The sequence below is a fragment of the Cervus elaphus genome, chromosome 33 (genome assembly GCF_910594005.1).
Source record: "Cervus elaphus chromosome 33, mCerEla1.1, whole genome shotgun sequence".
NCBI classification, from domain to species: domain Eukaryota; kingdom Metazoa; phylum Chordata; class Mammalia; order Artiodactyla; family Cervidae; genus Cervus; species Cervus elaphus.
The window spans coordinates 54,972,676-54,992,221 of record NC_057847.1 but is presented as its reverse complement, the minus strand read 5'-3'; the positions used below and the strand labels follow the sequence as shown (position 1 = coordinate 54,992,221).

The following is a 19,546-nucleotide window of genomic DNA, read 5'->3' as shown; positions in this document are numbered from 1 at the left end:
TGTATAAAGTTTTCTTCTTATCCTCATCTCTCAAGCAGAAATAAAAGTACTGATCCCATAGTAATTTTAACCCCGGTGAAGTTCCTTCCAAGTAAAGTAAGTAGACAACTTAATCTATAAAAGTTTTAACTTCAGAGTAATTGTAATAAGTTGTATGCTTGAGCAGTTAAGCTCCATGAACAGTTTTCTAGTTTAAAAACATAAATTGTACACAAATAGGGATAAAGTGGCAAAGTTTTACATCTTTAAATTTTATTCCCTTTTACTTTGATAGACTCCTCAGTGATGCTAACAAAATGAGGATAGGCGAAGGAAAAACAGAAAATATTGTCAACCCCAAATGTAAATAACCAGCCTTTGCTAAGCAAAATTTGGGCATGTTGATCATCCAAAGTGCATTAATGCAAACTAAACTGAAATACATTTCTTTCATACTCAAGTTATCATGAAACAGTCTTTACATAAAAGTCACTTTCTTTTATACATTGTCTTCTCTTATTCATGTATTCGTTCATTCACTTATTCATATGTGTTTTTACTTGGCATCCAGAAGGGAATGTAATAGGAGGCAATAGAAATACATCTATTTCTCTAGGAAAGAGGGAAAACTATGTTTATCTTGTTCTAGTATATAAAGCTTCCTTCACCTTGAATATTCTCTTCTAGCTTCCTCTTCCTAGTAAACTTCTATTCATTTTGAGTCTTCCAGCTCAAAGTTACCAACTCCATAAAGTCATCTCTGTCTTCCTCATTCTGAATCAGTCTTCTTTTCTGTCTATCCCCACACCATAATTTCATTGTTTGAGCATTTTAATACCTTCCAAGGAGACCCTGAATTGTCTCTGGTGGACTAAAGAGCATCTTACTTCACTCTGCTTTAAAGGGAGTAGGAAAGGAGGGATGGAGAGCAAGAAGTGTTTCAGTGGTTTTAGAATTCCTACTTATTTACAATTTCTCATTCCTTCTTGTGGAAACTCTTATGCCGATGGGTGCTCCTTTAGTGAAGACTGCCCCTCACTTAGTTACTTCCATTGTTACCACCCTATCTAAGACCATAATCTCTCCCTGAACTATCTCACCAGCTCTCTAGCTGACCTCTCTGCTTCTTTTCCTGATCCTCTTGAATATAATCTGCACATAGCAGCTAGAAAGATTATTTAAAAACATAAGCCGTTTTACATAACTTCCCTGCTCAATAATGTCCAATTACTTAGAATAAAATCATACTTAAAGTCATGTCTGTTTTTCTTCCTGTGACCTATAGGGTTCCACCTGCTTTGTCCACGAGGCTACGTTTTCAGTTTCATCCTCAACCACACTTCCTGTTTATCATTTCACTTCAGTCACACCAGCCTTCTTGCTGCTCCTCCGAGTTAGCCCGCTTACTCTCACTTGCTACTCCCCTGGCTCATGCCTTCACTTCCTGGGTCTCTGCTCAATGCCACTACCTCTAAAAAGTCTTCTCTGATAACACTTCTCTCTTGCTCTCTATCTCCCTGGCATGCTTTATTTTCTCATAGCACCTATCACCCTCTGATATATTAATGTGCTTATGTGCTCGTTTCCCCCGTTTACATACAGAGTGTGTAAAGACAGAGAGTGTCCTATTCATTATTCCATCCTCTTCAGACATTGAAAAATACTCGGGGATGGATTGATTGAATGGATGAAATAAAAAATGCAGTAATATCCACTTGGTCAAGCCATTCTCTGTATTGTTGTGATTCTGTGCACACACGTGGGGGAGTGTGTGTGTGTGTGTAATTTATATGTTGTGCTGCTTTAGGTAAGCACAGAAAAGAAGTATAGGACACAGATTGGCCTAAGGGAGACAAATATAGAAAAAAGGTATACTCATCGTTATATTTGGGTTAATCAACTCTTCGTTTAAAATAAAGGTGTCTTTCTGGCTGGTGGACCCACCAATATGTACATTGCATTACTTGGATCAAATGGAGTTGAGATCTATTTTTAATAAGAGTTTGGGAGCTTGAAAGGAAGGGCCAAAGGATGCTTTATAAAAGTCTTATTTGAGGTTGAGGGTGTAACTGTGAAAGGTGGAGACTGCTGACAGCCTGAAAAGAGAAGGAGGAAAAATGGAAAGGACTGGGGAAGGATTCTCCATACTGTCTGGATGGCAGCCAATCTGTTTCTGACCCTCATCTTTGGCTGATCTTGTCAAAGGGTGCTACCCTTGAAGCAACTGTCCAACGTTGACTGGAAGCTCCAGCTCCCAGCCTTCCTTTGTTGGGGGAGATCTTCTTCCTAGAACCTCAATCAGTCTCCTCCAGGCCAGTCTCTCCAGGGTAGACATTGTCATTTTCCACCAGTGACTTTAAAGTCTGTTAGATCAGATGAGATACAAAATTATGAATAAACATGTGGGAAGAACTATACACAGAAGTGTATATACTTAAAATTCCTATTTATTTAGATTCCAAACTACTCGAAAGTTAAAATAATTAAGCTTTTTCCTGGACTTGCCACTTAGGAGCAAAAAAAATCAAGAGTAAACAAGGCAATGTGAGAGATTTACTTTCAATGTGTAATAAGAGACTCAGCAGAGAATCAGTGCAACTTTTGATGCCTGTGTAATAAAAAGCAATAGCTGATATTTTTAATCAAAGCCCTGAAGTATTAGATAATTCAGAACCTTCTGAAGCTCTTAAACATAGATTAAATTCAGTGCTAGTGTTTTAGCATTAAACGTATTTCTCTTCATCTTAATTCAAAGACATAAGCCATCCGTAAACTGCAGTACTTAATTTAAATCATGTATTTCTTCAAAAACTCTCAGTAAAGTTGTGGGAGAGTTATATGATGGGGGCTCATATAGTGGGTATTTTAAAAGGTAAGGAAAAGAAAAACGCAAGAATGAAAACAGAGAAAATATAAGAATAGAGATAGGATTCCTTGATAAGTAATCTAAAAGTTTTGGTCTGGAAACTACTCTCAAAGGGAAACTACATGTTGCTTACAGTTTAAAGTCAAAGGATGAAATCACCTAAATTGATGAAATTACCCATCTTGAGAATATTATTTTTGTTCTCCATCAGCCACTGCCCTGTCCTTATAGCAACCTATTGGGAAATGATCTACCTGTGTCTGTGGCATTTTAGAGGGAGAAAATTTCCTAATGAATGCTACCTACTAAGGAAGCTACAAGGGTTGTAATTTTTCTCATTCTAACCCATTTTTTAGACAAAATCTCATTCACTTGGACATCATTTATTAGAACTTCAAATCTTGAGTAATTGATGAGCAGAAGTCATTAGGACATTAGTGGTTGTGGGGGTGACAATGGAAATAGCATCCTGTCCCTCTCAAAGTCACAAGACAGCAAGACATTTGCTGTATTTCCTTTTTCTTACTTCTTAGCTCTCCTGAGAACTTTGGATTAAGCCTTTCTAAGACTGGTCCCTCACTGGCAGTAAGCCTTTCTAAGACTGGTCCCTCACTGGCAGTAATTTCTTTGAGGAATTAATAAATTATTTTTAATTTTTAATGTAATTTTTTAAATTTTATTTTGGAATATAGTTGATTTCTATTCTAAAGAGCCTCTTGAGGGTGAAGGAACTAAAGAGCTTCTTGATGAGAGTGAAGGAGAAGAGTGAAAGAGCCACCTTAAAACTAAATATTATAAAAAACAAAACTAAGATCATGACATCCGGCCCCATTACTTCATGGCAAACAAAAGGGGAAAAGGCAGAAGTAGTGACAGATTTCCTCTTCTTGGGCTCTAAAATCACTAAGACGGTGACTGCAGCCATGAAATCAGAAGATGATTGCTTCTCAGCAGGAAAGCTATGGCAAACCTAGACAGTGTGTTGAAGAGCAGAGACATTAGTCTGTTGACAAAGGTCTGTATAGTCAAGGCTATGGTCTTTCCAGTGGTCATATAATGGTTGTGAGAGCTGGACCATAACAAAGAAGACAGAGTGCCAAAGAATTGATATCTTCTGACTGTGGTGCTGGAGAAGACTCCTCAAAATCCCTTGGACAGCAAGGAGATCAAACCAGTCAATCTTAAGGGAAATCAACCCTGAATGCTTGTTGGAAGGACTGATGCTAAAGCTGAAGTTCCTGTATTTTGGTCACTGATGCAAACAGCTGACTCATTGGAAGAGTCCCTGATGCTGGGAAAGATTGAGGGCAGAAGAAGAGGGCATCAGAGGATGAGATGGCTGGATGGCATCGCCAATACAATGGGCATGAACTTGGGCAAACTCCAGGAGATGGTGAGGGACAGGGAGGCCTGGTGTGTTGCAGTCCATGGGGTTGTAAAGAGTCAGACATGACTGGGTGACTGAACAGCAACATTATTGATTAAGAATATTATGCTAGTTTCAGATATACAGCACAATGATTCAGTTATAAATTACTTTTGTTGTTGTTGTCCAGTCACCCAAGTTCATGTCCATTGCATTGGTGACGCCATGCAGCCATCTCATTGTCTGACGCCCTCTTCTCCTTCTGCCCTCAATCTTTCCCAGCATTAGCGACTCTTCCTATGAGTCAACTGTTCGCCTCAGGTGACCAAAATACTGAAGTTTCAGCTTCAACATCAGTCCTTCCAATGAGTATTCAGGGTTGATTTCCCTTAATATTGACTGGTTTGATCTCCTTGCTGTCCAAAGGACTCTCAGGAGTCTTCTTCAGTCGAAGGCATCAGTTCTTTGTCACTTTACCTTCTTTATTACTTTTTACTCTTTATTATTCTGCCTTCTAAAATTACTTTTGGTTCCTAGTAAATTCTTTGAGTTTCCTACTACCCCCATCCTTTGACATCATTTGAATAAATTATTCTTTGCTTAAGATAACCACAGTGCTTTTTTTTCTATCATAGCCAAAATCTTCAATGAATATGCCTTGCTACCAAAATAACTGTCCAATGTGTGTATGTGCGTGTGTGAGTGTTTGAACAGTTCAGTTGTTTATTATTGTTTTTCTCTTCCTCTCTTTATTTCTTCACGTGTGTAGTTCTATGGGCTTTGTTTTTCTGCTTTAAAATTTACTAGAGTAGCTGCAATGAGCCTCTCTCCTGATAGCAGAATAACATCATTTTGAAAAGCATGTGGAGACTGTCTCCCTGCATAAATGATGATAACACCGTCACATTATTTGAACATTTAACTGCCTCTATTGAGTAGTTTTCCTCGTAGTTTTGATTCATTTGGAATCTAACTGACAAAGATCCCATTACTGGCTGTTCTTTCCATAATTTGTCAAAAAATATATAGCAGAGATGAGGGAGAATGAAGCTAATTTGTAATCTGAGAGACTTAACCTGGTTATGCTGATGAACTAACTAAATCGGTCAAAAGTTTGAGTGCTTAAAGATTAAAAACCACCATTCTCTAGTTAAACTCTTAATTCATTATGTAAACAACATGCTTTGTAAGTGCAGTCATGTGGAAGGTCTATTTGTTTTTCTCACCAAAAGATGCTTTCAAAGAAAAATTACAGAAAATGGATTTTCTCCAACCAATGTGTTGCCTGCCACCCCTGGTACAAGCGCTGAAGCAGGAGAACAAAGATGTAATGATCACACCAGCCAAGGCCATAGGCATGTGCAGAACATTCCAAAAATATTGGCACCCCTAGCAAGAGGTGTTTTCTAAATACAAAAAGTTGTTAAGAGAGGAAGAAAGGATTACCAGTGAGCCCACAGATGGAAATATAGGTGGGGAGCCGGGAACTCAGGGTTCCAGGACTGCTCCCTTTTTTGGATTGCCATAAGGAGGGAGAAAGCAGAAATAATCCTTAAAGTTGTGCCAGGATAGCAGGCATGGATATTTAGGGGGCGAAAGCTAGGTCATCAATGCTTGCCAGGGAAACAAAACACCTTCTTTCTCCCTCCCCCTTTCCTTACACAGTTTTAAGATAGAAGGTTCTGTGGTTCAAACATGTTCCTATAATTTAATGGTCTTCCTTGGTGTATCAAACTCTGAAATCTGTATTGGATTTACAGATAGGTGGCAATCCTACAATAGCCCCTAAACTGTACAATGATGTCTTAGCTAAATCTCTGTGATTAAAAAATAAATAAATAAAATAAAATTTCCTTAGCACTTTTGATTTTACACAGTTGTTTCAAGTGTATCATCATCTCCTCCACATTATATACTTCACCATGTAATGTTTAAAGCTCATGTTGTAGTCTTTTTTTTTTTTTAAGTTGTAATTGATAGAAACTTGTTCAAACTGCAAACATTTATTAGACTACTTGCCTGAAAAGTCCAGGAGATGAGGATAGCTTCAACCATGACTGGACCTGTGGGCACAAAATGCTATCAAATCTTTATCTCCTCCATCCCCCATTCTGTTGGCTTAATTCTCCAGTATGTTTTCTCAGAAGCTGGCAGTATAACTTCTAGAAGCTCAGACTCATATCCTCATAGTTTACCAATTCCTACAGAAAGAGGGCTCCTTTTTCCCAATAGCACTTAAAAAAAAAAAAAAAAAGCCCTCAGGATTTGTGAGACCAGATCCACTTGGATCATGTGTTCACATCTGAACACACATTCATATCCCTGTGGCCAAGGGAAGAAGTGCAGGTTTATTGCTAGAGCAGGAGCTGGTGGGGTCAGCACTACTCAAAACAAATGGCAGCAATATGAGAAAGTATCCCATCCCCATAGGAAAACCAGAGTGCTCTTACTGGAGAGCAGAAGAATAGTTCCAAGGCCAGCAAAACCAGTAGACATGCCACACACTCATCCTAACCAGCGTCACCCGTAACAGTGGGTCTCCCTGAATTCTTTCCAATCCCGGCACCTTCTCTGATTGTAAGCCCCCTTTTGGAACACTGTGGACAGTGCTGTGTGCATGTTCTTGCCAGATTTGTTTGGCTGCATTAAACTGAAAGTGTTGGTGTTGGTCACTCAGTCATGTCTGACTCTTTGTGGCCCCTGGACTGGAGCCCATCAGGTTCCTCTGTCCATGGGATTTTCCAGGCAAGAATACTAGATTAGGTAGCCATTCTCTTCTCCAAGGGATCTTCGTGACCCAGGGGTTGAACCCGGGTCTCCTGCATTACAGGCACATTCTTCACTGTCTGAGCCCCCAGGGAAGCCCAGTGCCTTCTAATTTCTAATGCACCCCAGGGCAACCATATATGGTGCATCATATTTATGGTATATATGGTATATATATGGCATCATATATATGGTGCCACATATAAGTATCAGGAAGTGAGGAGCTGAGGTGTCTCTGTTTCATTCACCTCCCTCTGCACATTAGTTCGTGTGAACACTCACTCATTGCACATAGCCATCTCCCTAGATGGCTCCCCTTGCCCCTCAGCGTCTAAATCTGGACAGACTTACAGTTCAAGTCCCTGAGCAGATAGTATCTCTGACACCACCTCAGTCTGTAGCATCCCAATTCTAAAACTTTTGGAGGGAGAATTGCACTGACCCAGCTTGGGCCACATGACAACCTTTAATTTAATCAGGTTTACCCAGAAGGTATGGGCTTCCCTGATGGCTCAGATGGTAAAGAATCTGCCTGCAATGCCAGAGACCCGGGTTTGATCCCTGGGTCAGGAAGATCCCCTGGAAAAGGGAATGTCTACCCACTCCCAGTATTCTTGCCCGGAGAATTCCATGGACAGAGGAGCCTGGTGGGCTACCAACCATGGGGTCCCAAAGAGTGGGGCTGGATTGAGCGACTAACGCTTTCACTTTTTGTTTTAACCTGGAAGGCTAGGTCCTTCTTTTTCCAGAGCCGTGCCTTACTGGGTGACTGTAGCCACTTTAAAGTCAGGATATAAATGAGGTGATTTTTTTTTTCTTTTTTACCTTTCTGGTAACCAGTGAAAGCAAACATTTCCCTTCTATCTAATAAAGTTCAAATATATCAACTCTTTCTCCCCCAGGGCACTATTGGCAATCTGGGAAGGGCTGTTTTCTCGCCATAAGGGATTGCCTGCACTTACCTGGACCCCCCAGTAAGTGGCGGTAATGCTCCTCCCCCACCTCTGGCCTCAGAGCGCCTGAAAGTAGCCAGCAGTGCCCCTCACCCTCTCTAGAGTCTTCTGGCAATCCAAAAATCAAAAATACCCCGCAATTGATATTTTCTGCTCTCCACCCCACTCAAAATCCTTCCCCACCTCCTGTCTTTCCTTATAATTAGTGAATCCTCATCACTAACCTGCTAAACTGAAGTCTGTCTGCTGTCTCTACTTCTCACCTTCCCTTCAAATCTTGACCATAAGCCTCTGCTTTTCAGTTTCATTCTACAAAAGCCATTTTCCTTAGGATCACCAATAGCTTCTTAATTTCACCTTCATTTCTCATCAGCATTCTGTTCTGAAATACCTATCCGAACTCCTAAATATCAATCTCTATTCTTCTCCAAACCCTCAGGTTTCTGCATCTTAGTCTCCTTGAACCAAGCAAAAAAACTTAAATCTTCTTTGCCTAGTGAGTTAGCTCACCTCCTGCATCCTGTCTGCAAATCCACAGAATCACTGCATCTCTCTGTTGTCTGAGTTAGGTCCTTATCTTTTTTTTCCATGTAGAGTCCGATGTTTTGTAACTATGGGCAAATGACTCAATATCTTTGTGCCTCAGTTTCCACTCCTCTAAAATCCAAATGATAATAGTGTCTACCACCAAAGTATTACGATTACTATGAAGATTTAGTAAGTTAGAATAAAGTACTTTGAACTTTGCCTGGCTGAATGTAATAAGTCTTTGCTATTATTATTAAACACCCTTATAATAGCACTAATTGCATCATATTATAATTGTGAGAGCTATTCTTCCACCCAGACTGTAGGAGATCATGCTTCATGCACCATTGCATCTTCAGGATGGAGTGCAATGTCTAGGCTACAGTGGGCATGTAATAGATAGTTATGAATGAACGTCAATCTTTGATTTCTTTACAGTGCTCAGCATATGGTAGGTGCTCATGAAATATTCACTGAATTGAATTAAATAGATTTGAATTGATCTGTAGAGAATACATAATAAGAAGTGCCATAATATAACATAAAACATAATGACTTTAAATTTTAAGGTGAGAGAAATTTCCTTTGAGTCTTTCCTTAGGATTGACTCTAAATGGATGTATAATTCCACCTTCTAACCAAATTTAGAATTTTTTCTCTATTTATTTGCTCCCTAGTTTTGGTTTCCATGTCCTGAGAAGTCTCTTGGTTTTCATTCTCACAGCATAGCTTGAATCACCAAAACTCCAGACTCCTGTTATCATTCTTTATCAGTAAGCTGTTGCTGCCTAACAAACAAACATAGAATCTCAGTGGCAAACAGCAAGAAGCACTTATTTTTTCATGTGCCTGTGGCTTGAATGGACAGCTCTGCTTTACATTGTAGGTTTGACTGGACTTGTCATCTCAATGAGGGTCAGCCTCAGTTCTGTGCTATATGTATTTACTCTGGAGCCCAGACTGAAGGGGCAGCTGCTACCCAGGGAACCTCTTGATTCAGCAGTAACAGAGAAGCAAGCATAGAAATCTGTAGCATGTCTGAAGACCTCAGTGTTGAACTGAAACATAGTCATTTCTACTCAGGCTACATTGTCCAAAGTAAATCGTATGGGCAGCCCTCTATCAGTGAAATGAGGAAATAAATGTCACCTACTCCAGTGAGTTTTACCACACAGTCACATGGCAAAGGTGGTGAAAGTATAAATCTAATTCAGAGAAGAGGAGAAGAATTCTCAATGATGACTAAATTTACCACAAACCTATCCTGATTCTGGTCTTCATAACATCTGCATATGTAACCACATTAGCTTCTTAACAGAGCTTTTGTGTTCAGTCTTCACCACGATCTGTGCCCCCCCCCACCATTTTGTTATGAATATTTGGTTACAGGAGATAGAATATCCAGTTAAAAATTGTTAATATTATTTCATATAATAAGCAGTATAGAGAAAGTGTTTTAGGACAGGTTTAGAAGTTCAACAATATCACTGAGGTCTCAGGTCTTTGTAACTGCTTTTTTTTAATCAAGTTTAGCTTTGGCTTGCAAACTTCCTATCTCATGGTGACAAGGTTGCAGCAGTAGCTCCAGGCATTGCAAAGTTGCATGTTGATGTGCATGAAGGAAAAAAGACAGAATGCCTTCACGTACCTCTCTCCTTTTATCAGGAAAAAAATCTTTTTTAGTTTCCTAAGTCATATCCCCTTGCATTTTAGCAACCAGAACTCTCTAATTTTAAACTAACTAAATCTACATGATTGAAGGCAGGAGGAGAAGGGACAACAGAGGATGAGATGGTTGGATGGTGTCACCAACTCAATGGACATGCGTTTGAGCAAGCTCTGGGAGCTGGTGATGGACAGGGAAGCCTGGTGTGCTGCAGTCCATGGGGTCACATAGAGTTGGACACGACTGAGCGACTGAACTGAACTGAACTGAAAGCTACAAAGGAAGCAGAAGTCAATGGAGACCATTTGAACATCAGAATCTGTCTTATAAGTGGACTCTAAAACAAGAAAGAAGTTGGGAGGGAAATGGTGTATGTATAACAAATCAGTCACATTTTCATGCTCTCAGATAAATGCCTACTTGACTTAATAGTTAAGACTCCTCATAACACAAACTTTATCTCCTCTTAAAGCTTCATACATGAAGATTTCTCTAAATAAGAAAAAACGTACAATCACACCAAGATGATTCTTCTCATCACTCTCTCATTGCTGATTATTTAACTCTCCTTCATCCTCCCCAGATGCCCTTTTTGTTCTCTTCCTTACATCTCCAAGCTAAGTCTTACTTAACTTTGAGGACTCGGTTCTTCTCTGAGAAGTCTTCCATGAGTGCTCAATGCTCCTCCTAACATGTTCCCATTGGATCTGTGCTTCCCTGGGAATAATATACTTCATGATGACTTGTTCTTGCTTATTTACTTATGTGATGTCACCATTAGACAAGAAACTTTTAGAGCACTGGAAAGGAGCCTTTGCTAGCTCCTGACACAGAGCAGGCACTTAGGATTTCTTTTAAATAACAGAATGAGTGAAGGAGAAAACACACTAGAATATCTTCATCTTTTTCATTTTCCTGTATCTACCTGTCAGAAAAAAAAGGAGAAAGAGACCTTTCTCCAGACTTTAGCATCATCTTCATTCAAGAATTTATCTTTCTTGAATGATCTCCATCTCATAAATCCTCCCTCAACCTCCCCCTTTCCGCATACCACCTTTGCGCTAAATGACAGGAAAAAAGCCTATATTTTAGAACATCTTTCTTTGCACTAAGTACTTTTTATGATACCTGCTATATATTCTATTTATTACCTTATAATTTATTATTTATTAACATAATATTTCTTGTAGCCCTACAATATTATAAGCTTCTTGATATCTATATCACAACCTAATATGCCTACTCATTGCTACAACTATAGAGGATACTCAGTAAATATTTCTGAAATTCCTTTGAATCATGACTATCATTAAAAGATTTTATTCTATATAACAATTCTTCCTTTCTATAATCTCTGACCAGTTGAAATTTTCAAATCTGAAGTTCTGGATTATTTTTCTTAAATAATATTTTATGTTTTTCTCTCTTATGTTGATGACTTACTGTTTCTGAATCAATCTTTGTTACTAGACCAGATATTCAAAGCAAATATTCATGATTATTTCTCACTTCTCTACACTATGTTGATGTGTGCTTTGAGCTTGTCTTCTTTCTCTCTCTTGGACAAAAATGCACATTTCCACATTAAATTGCATTATTATTAGTGCTCTAGCCTTAATTTTTTCCCTCCCTTCTGAGTTGTTCTTAACTCAAGGCATCACCTTTCCTAAGAAATTGATGAAAATCATGATTTCTTGAAGTCTCACCACAATCTGTGTTGACTGTCCCTTTGAATAACATATCATTTACCATTGTATTATGCTACATCTTATATTTTCCCCCACTTATGCTAAAAATATAAAGAGATAGAAATACCAGACCACCTTACCTGCCTCCTGAGAAACCTGTATGCAGGTCAAGAAGCAACAGTTAGAACCAGACATGGAACAACAGACTGGTTCAAAATTGGTAAAGGAGTACATCAAGGCTGTATATTGTCACCTTGCTTATTTAACTTAAATGCAGATTACATCATGAGAAATGCCAGGCTGGATGCAGCAGAAGTTGGAATCAAGATTGCCAAGAGAAATATCAATAACCTCAGATATGCAGATGACACCACCCTTATGGCAGAAAGCAAAGAGAAAAAGAGTCGCTTGATGAAGGTTAAAGAGGAGAATGAAAAGGCTGGCTTAAAACTCAGCATTCAAAAAATGAAGATCGTTTCATCTGGTCCCATCACTTCATGGCAAATAGATGGGGAAACAATGGAAACAGTGACAGACTTTATTTTCTTGGGCTCCAAAATCAGTGCAGATGGTGACTGAAGCCATGAAATTAAAAGAGGCTTACTCCTTGGAAGAAAAGCTATGGAAAACCTAGACAGCATGTTAAAAAGCAGAGACATTACTTTGCTGACAAGGGTCCATATAGTCAAAGCTATGGTTTTTCCAGTAGTCGTGTATGGGTGTGAGATTTGGACCACAAAGAAGGCTGAGCACCAAAGAATTGATGCTTTTGAACTGTGGTGTTGGAGAAGACTCTTGAGAATCCCTTGGACTGCAAGGAGATCCAACCAGTCAATCCTAAAGGAGATCAGTCCTAAATATGCATTGTATGGACTGATGCTGAAGCTGAAGCTCTGATACTTTGGCCACCTGATGTGAAGACCTGACTCATTAGAAAAGATCCTGATGCTGGGAAAGATTGAAGGCAGGAGGAGAAGGGAATGACAGAGGATGAGATGATTGGATGGCATCAGTGACTCAGTGCACATGAGTGAGTAAGTTCCAGGAAATGGTGAAGGACAGGGAAGCCTGGTGTGCTGTAATCCACGGGGTCGCAAAGAGTCAGACACGACCAAGGGACTGAACAACAGCAACTGTGCTAAAAATATGTTTTACATATTTGAAAACTTCTACTGATGAAAAAGATGATGTCTTATATCAATAATTCAATAAATATTTATTGAACTTATAGTATTTGCCAAAGAGTGTCGAGTTACTGGGAATTCAGTAATAAAGAAAATAGGAATAGTCCTTACTGTCTTGGGTTTTGCATTCTAAACAAGGAGAGCAACTAACCAGTAAACGTATCAATCTAATATGTGAGATGGAGTAAAGTGCTCTAAGAAGTAAGCTGTGGGCAGCATGGAGATTTGTTATCAGCAGAGGTTGCCAGTTTTTTTAAAGGTGGATAGGAAATGCTACAATAAGAGGGTGACATTTGATCACCTGGGTAATTGATTCCCACACAGAGGAAATAATAAGTTCAAAGTCCCTGAGGCAGAAGTGTGCTTGGCATGGACAAGAATCAGTGATGTAGACAGAGTGGCAGCAGCAAGTGATGAGCAGGAGAGAGGAGAGAGGAAGCAAATGAAGTCAGATAATTGGTGGAAAGTCAGGTCGTTTACTGCCTTGGAAGTGATGTCAAGGAATTAGATTTCATTGCGTGTGAGATGGAAAGTCCTTGAACCTACTAAATATTTGTTTCATTGTCAATAATCAACATCTCTGCTGTTTAAAAAGGTTCTGGAAGTGGATATTGGTGACGGTTGCACAACAGTGCGCATGTACTTAATGCCACTAAACTGGACACGTAAAAGTGGTTAAAATGATACATTTTATGTTATATATATTTTATCGCAATTTTTTAAAAACCCTTGAGTGAACACCATGGACCCAAAACTGTGCTTGACCGAAAGAACAGTATAAGCAATGCAGCACTCAGAATCTGCTTTGAGAAAATACATTCCATATATTATAAGCGAAAATACACAATGCAAGGTAGCATAAATCATGTTCCAAATGAGAGAGCTAGGCTAGAATTTCACACAGTGTTCTCGGAAACATTAGTCTGGAGAGATGCCCTTTGAAATAAAAGGATCTTACTCAAGTAAGTTTGGGAACTAGTGCATCCTTCAGTCCTGCCTGGAGATTCCCAGTGCACATTGGCATAAGACAGGCTCTGAAATAAGTACACATGAAAGAAACCTGTTTAGCTTTGTTTAACCCAGTGTTGCTAAATCATTTTGATTACAGGCTTTCCCCCTCAAATCGCCTATTAACATCCTGAGAAACTGGTATTCCAAAGGACCTGTGTCACAGGAGACATAAAGCTGAGACAGGAATTCCGGATAGAGTTTGTGGAGAAAGCCATCTAAGCTGAGCCCTAAAAGAAAGGGGATACTTAGATTAGAGGAAGGGCAAATTCAGGCAGGAGAAATGTGAAAACATTCACTTCAAAGTAAATATTCTGGAACTTGCTTTTTTCAAGTATCATTGTGCCACTGAATGAATCTAAATACACTAACAACATCATAATTTTGATGATTGTTGATAAACTTCTTCTCAAACACTAAGACATCAGTTCACTAAGATTCATTAATTTGTCGAAGTTTTCTTAATTCCTAGTCATTATTTCATAGACAGTGAAATTAAGCCCAGAGAGACTATAACTTACTCAGTCATCCCTGCCTAATCGATGGCAGGGTGTTCATTTTCTTTCTCTAGGGCCAGAGTCCTGTTCCATAAAGGAAGGAGCTATGGTCCTTGCATGTCTGCAACAGACACTTTGGAATTAAAGCAAAAAATCGATTCCAATGCAAGATGCAGATTTCATCATTCAGTGGATATGGAAACAGAATCAAATTAAAGAACAACGCAAGCTTGGATTTTAATGAAGCTCATCTTTGTTTCTTTTGCAGATCAAATTTTTGGCTCTCATCTGCACACACTGTGTGAACGTGAAAATTCCACAGTTCCACGGTTTGTAAAGCAGTGCATTGAAGCTGTCGAAAAAAGAGGTGGGTAACTGAATGTACAGCCATTCCCCCAATACTGCACCCTCTACACAACCCATGCTCACATTAACAGCACCACTTGATTTGCCTGGAAAGCCATGCAATTAAAACCTGACTGTTGCTAATCAGTTAAGAGGATCAAGTTTCTTATTAACTTCAGTTTGTTTTCACAGTAGGGACATCAATAATTTCCACTAATGTTCTTTTTTTTAATATTTTGCTCTCTGGCATGTTGTTGATTCAATTGCAAACTTCTTGTTTTCCCGCCAGTGATAAAACATTCATAAAATATCAGTACTGACAGTGTTAGAACCCTCCTAAAATTCATGCTGGTAGACGTTGTGCCAGAACAAATTTTGGTAAGCCCCCATTACCCAGTGAAACAAACAGTCTCCTACTTGCAAACGGTGATGTTCCATTTTCCACGTGTATCTGTTCAGCACAGAACATGCCTAACTAGTTTTGCTGGAACAATTAACGGACACACCTCCAGTGTTAAGATGACCTTTGATTCCTATATTTCAACATTCTAATTTTCATCTGAAATTATCTCATCTTACTGAGGAGAACAAAGCAAAACCCAATTGACTCATTATTTCTATGGTAGTCTATCTGTAGGGTGTTTTTCCTTCAGACTCTGACTCATTCATTCAAGGTCATTTTCCCTGGAAGATACATACAGTAGATGCAGAATCTCAAAAACTATATTGTATAAAAATGTGAAGCTTCATCACCATCTGTTACAAGTTTACAACATATTCCCAGGATCTAGGGGGATATATATCATGTAAAAGATAGAGGTGTTTTCAGAAAAAGAATTGGTGAATCTATTCCCCTTTTCAGCTCCCAGTTTCTTAAAACAATAGAACCAAGGGAAGAAATCTTTACCAAGTTATCTGCTAGTGAAAAGCCATTTTAATTCTCTCAATGTTACCTGGCTTTATTATAGAAACATAATAAAAATGGTCTGCAATTTCCAACTCCTGGAAATTCATACTTTAATTATACTGTAAGGACAGCCTTGGGATCCTATTATTCCCATATCAGTAAGGAATGAGAGAATAACAAGAAGGGGACAAGTGGGTAGAGAGAGTGGGTAAAGTGAGCAGCTTTGGGGAAAAGCATATCAACACGTCAGAGAGAATAGCTGAGAGTTCAGAGAGAGAATAGGAAATAGTAAAAGCAGAATAAACACAAGGAGAGGTATCTGTGAGGAGTGGAATCAATTGGAGTTTAGAGAGAAAAGTCCTTTTATTGCATGTTACAATCTCATTTAATTGTGTAAGTACATATTTTAGGAACAAATATTATTTAATAAATACTTAGAGCCAAATGGATCACTGAAAATGTTATAATGTTGTTATTGCCAATAGTTAAATTATCATCATTTTCTGGAAATCTTCACTCACTTATAAATACTCAGTATTGACAGTGTAAGCACCGTCATATTAGAACAAAAATCCAAATAGGACTTTGGGGGAAGCTGTGCATAATAAGATGTGCGCACATTTAAAAAAGGATTTTATAACTCTTTATTTCTGTATATACCCCAGGCAAAATGAAAACTCTGCTAGACACAGCCTTGTGGCATGCAGATACCATGGTATTGCAGAATTGAAAATGCCTATAAATAGAAACTGTATGTTTTGTTCATGGCATTTTATTGGTGATTTTTAATAAAATAAGACCATGTTTTTGCTGACAGGGGCAATTATATTTGGCCTTATATTTCATCATCTCAATGTTTTCTCTTAAAATGAATTTGTAGATTCAGCACTAGATAGGCACTAGTCCCATATAATGATTTTAATATAATTCCTAAGTGTTTTAATGAAACTCGAAGACTACAATTCCATAAAGCAGCCATAAGTCAAAGCATTTTGGCAATATTAGCTTAAAGGAACTCTATGGAAATGTTCAACAAAAACTCGGAGTCACAAGACAAACCTCTCACATCGCTACAAGATTTACAAGTGTGTGCTGTTGATTGTATTTTTCTATGATCATTTGTTGGATTAATATTCTTATGTTTATATGCCAATTCTGTTTACTCAAAGTGTTGTTTTTGCTAAATTCTGGCATAAAGCACCTCAGTACAGAAATAATTTATGTGAATATAAGTCCAATGTTTATGTAGGTTTCTGATGACATTTTGTGCTGGGGTTGGTATTAGGAAGTAACATATAAAAGTGCCAAGTCTCTCAGCACGGCTGGACTCAGCGTATCTAGAGCCCTCCTTCTAATGGCCAGATCCTCTTCCAGCCAAGATACTCAACTGCAGAGTCATGGGAAATGCTTATGGACCTGTTATGGGAAAGGCATGTTTAATGAAAACTGTCTGTTTATTCTCACAGACTTAGGAAAATGGTCTCAATCCTCCCTACAGCAGCACATCAGCTGTTACATAAAAACTACTTGTCTCCTTTCTTTTTTCTCAAGTCCTTTCTTTTTTTTTCGAGATTATTTTCCCCACCTTAAAAAAATCATTTACAAACTGCAGTAATATTTTTGAAATGCTTCTGTGCTGTGCTTAGCTGTTCAGTCATGCCCGACTCTTTGCGACCCCATGGTCTATAGCCCACCAGGGTCCTCTGTCCATGGGGATTCTTCAGTCAAGAATACTGGAGTGGGTTGCCATGCCCTCCTCAGGGGATCTTCCCAACCCAGGGATCGAACCCAGGTATCCCACATTGCAGGCGGAATCTTTACCATCTGAGCCACCAGGGAAGCCTAAGAATACTGGAGGAGGTGGCCTATCCCTTTTCCAGGGGATCTTCCCAACCCAGGAATCAAACTGGGGTCTCCTCCATTGCAGGCATATTCTTTACCAGTTGATCTACCAGGGAAGCTCTAAATGCTTCTAACATTCTTGATTACAAATGAAGCAACATCAGGAGGGCATCTCTCACCATTTACTTATTCATTCCTCTGTTCATCCATTCATTCAGTTGCTTACACTTGGCAGAACCAATTTGCCCATGCTTCTCTAGTCTCCCCCAGGGATATCCTACCCAGTCCTTGGCAAAAAAATGTATTCTTTATCCATCCTTGGCAAAGTGGTATTCAGTTCAGTTCAGTCACTCAGTCGTGTCCGACTCTTTGCGACCCCATGAGCCACAGCACGCCAGGCCTTCCTGTCCATCACCAACTTCCAGAGTCCACCCAAACCCATGTGCATTGAGTCGGTGATGCCATCCAACCATCTCATCCTCTGTCATCCCCTTCTCCTCCTGCCCTCAATCTTTCCCAGCATCAGGGTCTTTTTAAATGAGTCAGCTCTTCACATCAGGTGGCCAAAGTACTGGAGTTTCAGCTTCAACATCAGTCCTTCCAGTGAACACCCAGGACTGATCTCCTTTAGGATGGACTGGTTGGATCTCCTTGCAGTCCAAGGGACTCTCAAGAGTCTTCTCCAATGCCACAGTTTAAAAGCATCAATTCTTAGGTGCTCAGCTTTCTTTATAGTTCAACTCTCACATCCATACCTGACTACTGGAAAAACCATAGCCTTGACTAGGCAGACCTTTGTTACTTTTATCTTTTTTTTTTTTTTCTTTTTCTTTTTTTATTAGTTGGAGGCTAATTACTTCACAACATTTCAGTGGGTTTTGTCATGCATTGATATGAATCAGCCATAGATTTACACGTATTCCCCATCCCGATCCCCCCTCCCACCTCCCTCTCCACCCGATTCCTCTGGGTCTTCCCAGTGCACCAGGCCCGAGCATTGGTCTCCTGCATCCCACCTGGGCTGGTGATCTGTTTCACCATAGATAGTATACATGCTGTTCTTTTGAAATATCCCACCCTCACCTTCTCCCACAGAGTTCAAAAGTCTGTTCTGTACTTCTGTGTCTCTTTTTCTGTTTTGCATATAGGGTTATCGTTACCATCTTTCTAAATTCCATATATATGTGTTAGTATGCTGTAATGTTCTTTATCTTTCTGGCTTACTTCACTCTGTATAAGGGGCTCCAGTTTCATCCATCTCATTAGGACTGATTCAAATGAATTCTTTTTAACAGCTGAGTAATATTCCATGGTGTATATGTACCACAGCTTCCTTATCCATTCATCTGTTGATGGGCATCTAGGTTGCTTCCATGTCCTGGCTATTATAAACAGTGTGTTGACAAAGTAATGTCTCTGCTTTTTAACATGCTGTCTAGGTTGGTCATAACTTTCCTTCCAAGCAGTAAGTGTCTTTTAATTTCATGGCTGCAGTCACCATCTGCAGTGATTTTGGAGCCCAGAAAAATAAAGTCAGTTACTGTTTCCACTGATTCCCCATCTATTTGCCATGAAGTGATGGGACCGGCTGCCATGATCTTAGTTTTCTGAATGTTGAGCTTTAAACCAACTTTTTCACTCTCCTCTTTCACTTTCATCAAGAGGCTCTTTAGTTCTTCTTCACTTTCTGCCATAAGGGTATTAGTTGCATTTTAAATTTTGAATCTCTTGGACATGCCTAGAAGAAAATCTCTTAATGAGCCGAATGTAAACCAATTTAACAAATCACTTGTTTAGTGTGTTTCTTTATCTTGATTTGGATTTCCTTTATTCCTCTAAACCACCAGAGCATTCTCCTCCTTACCAACTATTGTAACTAGATTAAAATTATTTCTGTGGTTTCTGACATTGTCTGCTTAGTCCAGAAAATATACACAGAACTTGGAGGGCC

The 19,546-nt window shown here is 39.2% G+C and overlaps 1 protein-coding gene and 1 long non-coding RNA gene across 4 annotated transcripts in view; one reads left to right on the top strand and one right to left on the bottom strand.

The window, feature by feature from the left end:
* ARHGAP15 (Rho GTPase activating protein 15) overlaps positions 1-19,546 on the top strand; it is a 677,227-nt gene that overhangs the window by 423,009 nt on the left and 234,672 nt on the right. For both annotated transcript variants that reach the window (XM_043894414.1, XM_043894415.1), the window contains exon 10: positions 14,770-14,868. In XM_043894414.1, coding sequence (XP_043750349.1) covers positions 14,770-14,868 — 99 coding nt within the window. The remainder of the gene's footprint in view (positions 1-14,769; positions 14,869-19,546) is intronic.
* The window catches only part of LOC122688420, an 85,774-nt gene that overhangs the window by 7,865 nt on the left and 58,363 nt on the right, over positions 1-19,546 (bottom strand). The window contains exon 3 of one of the 2 annotated variants that reach the window (XR_006339442.1): positions 1,980-2,342. The exons of the other annotated variant lie outside the window; for it this stretch is intronic. This is a non-coding gene — a long non-coding RNA (uncharacterized LOC122688420). Of the gene's footprint in view, positions 1-1,979; positions 2,343-19,546 lie in introns of those variants that run through there. 2 annotated transcript variants of the gene reach the window in all.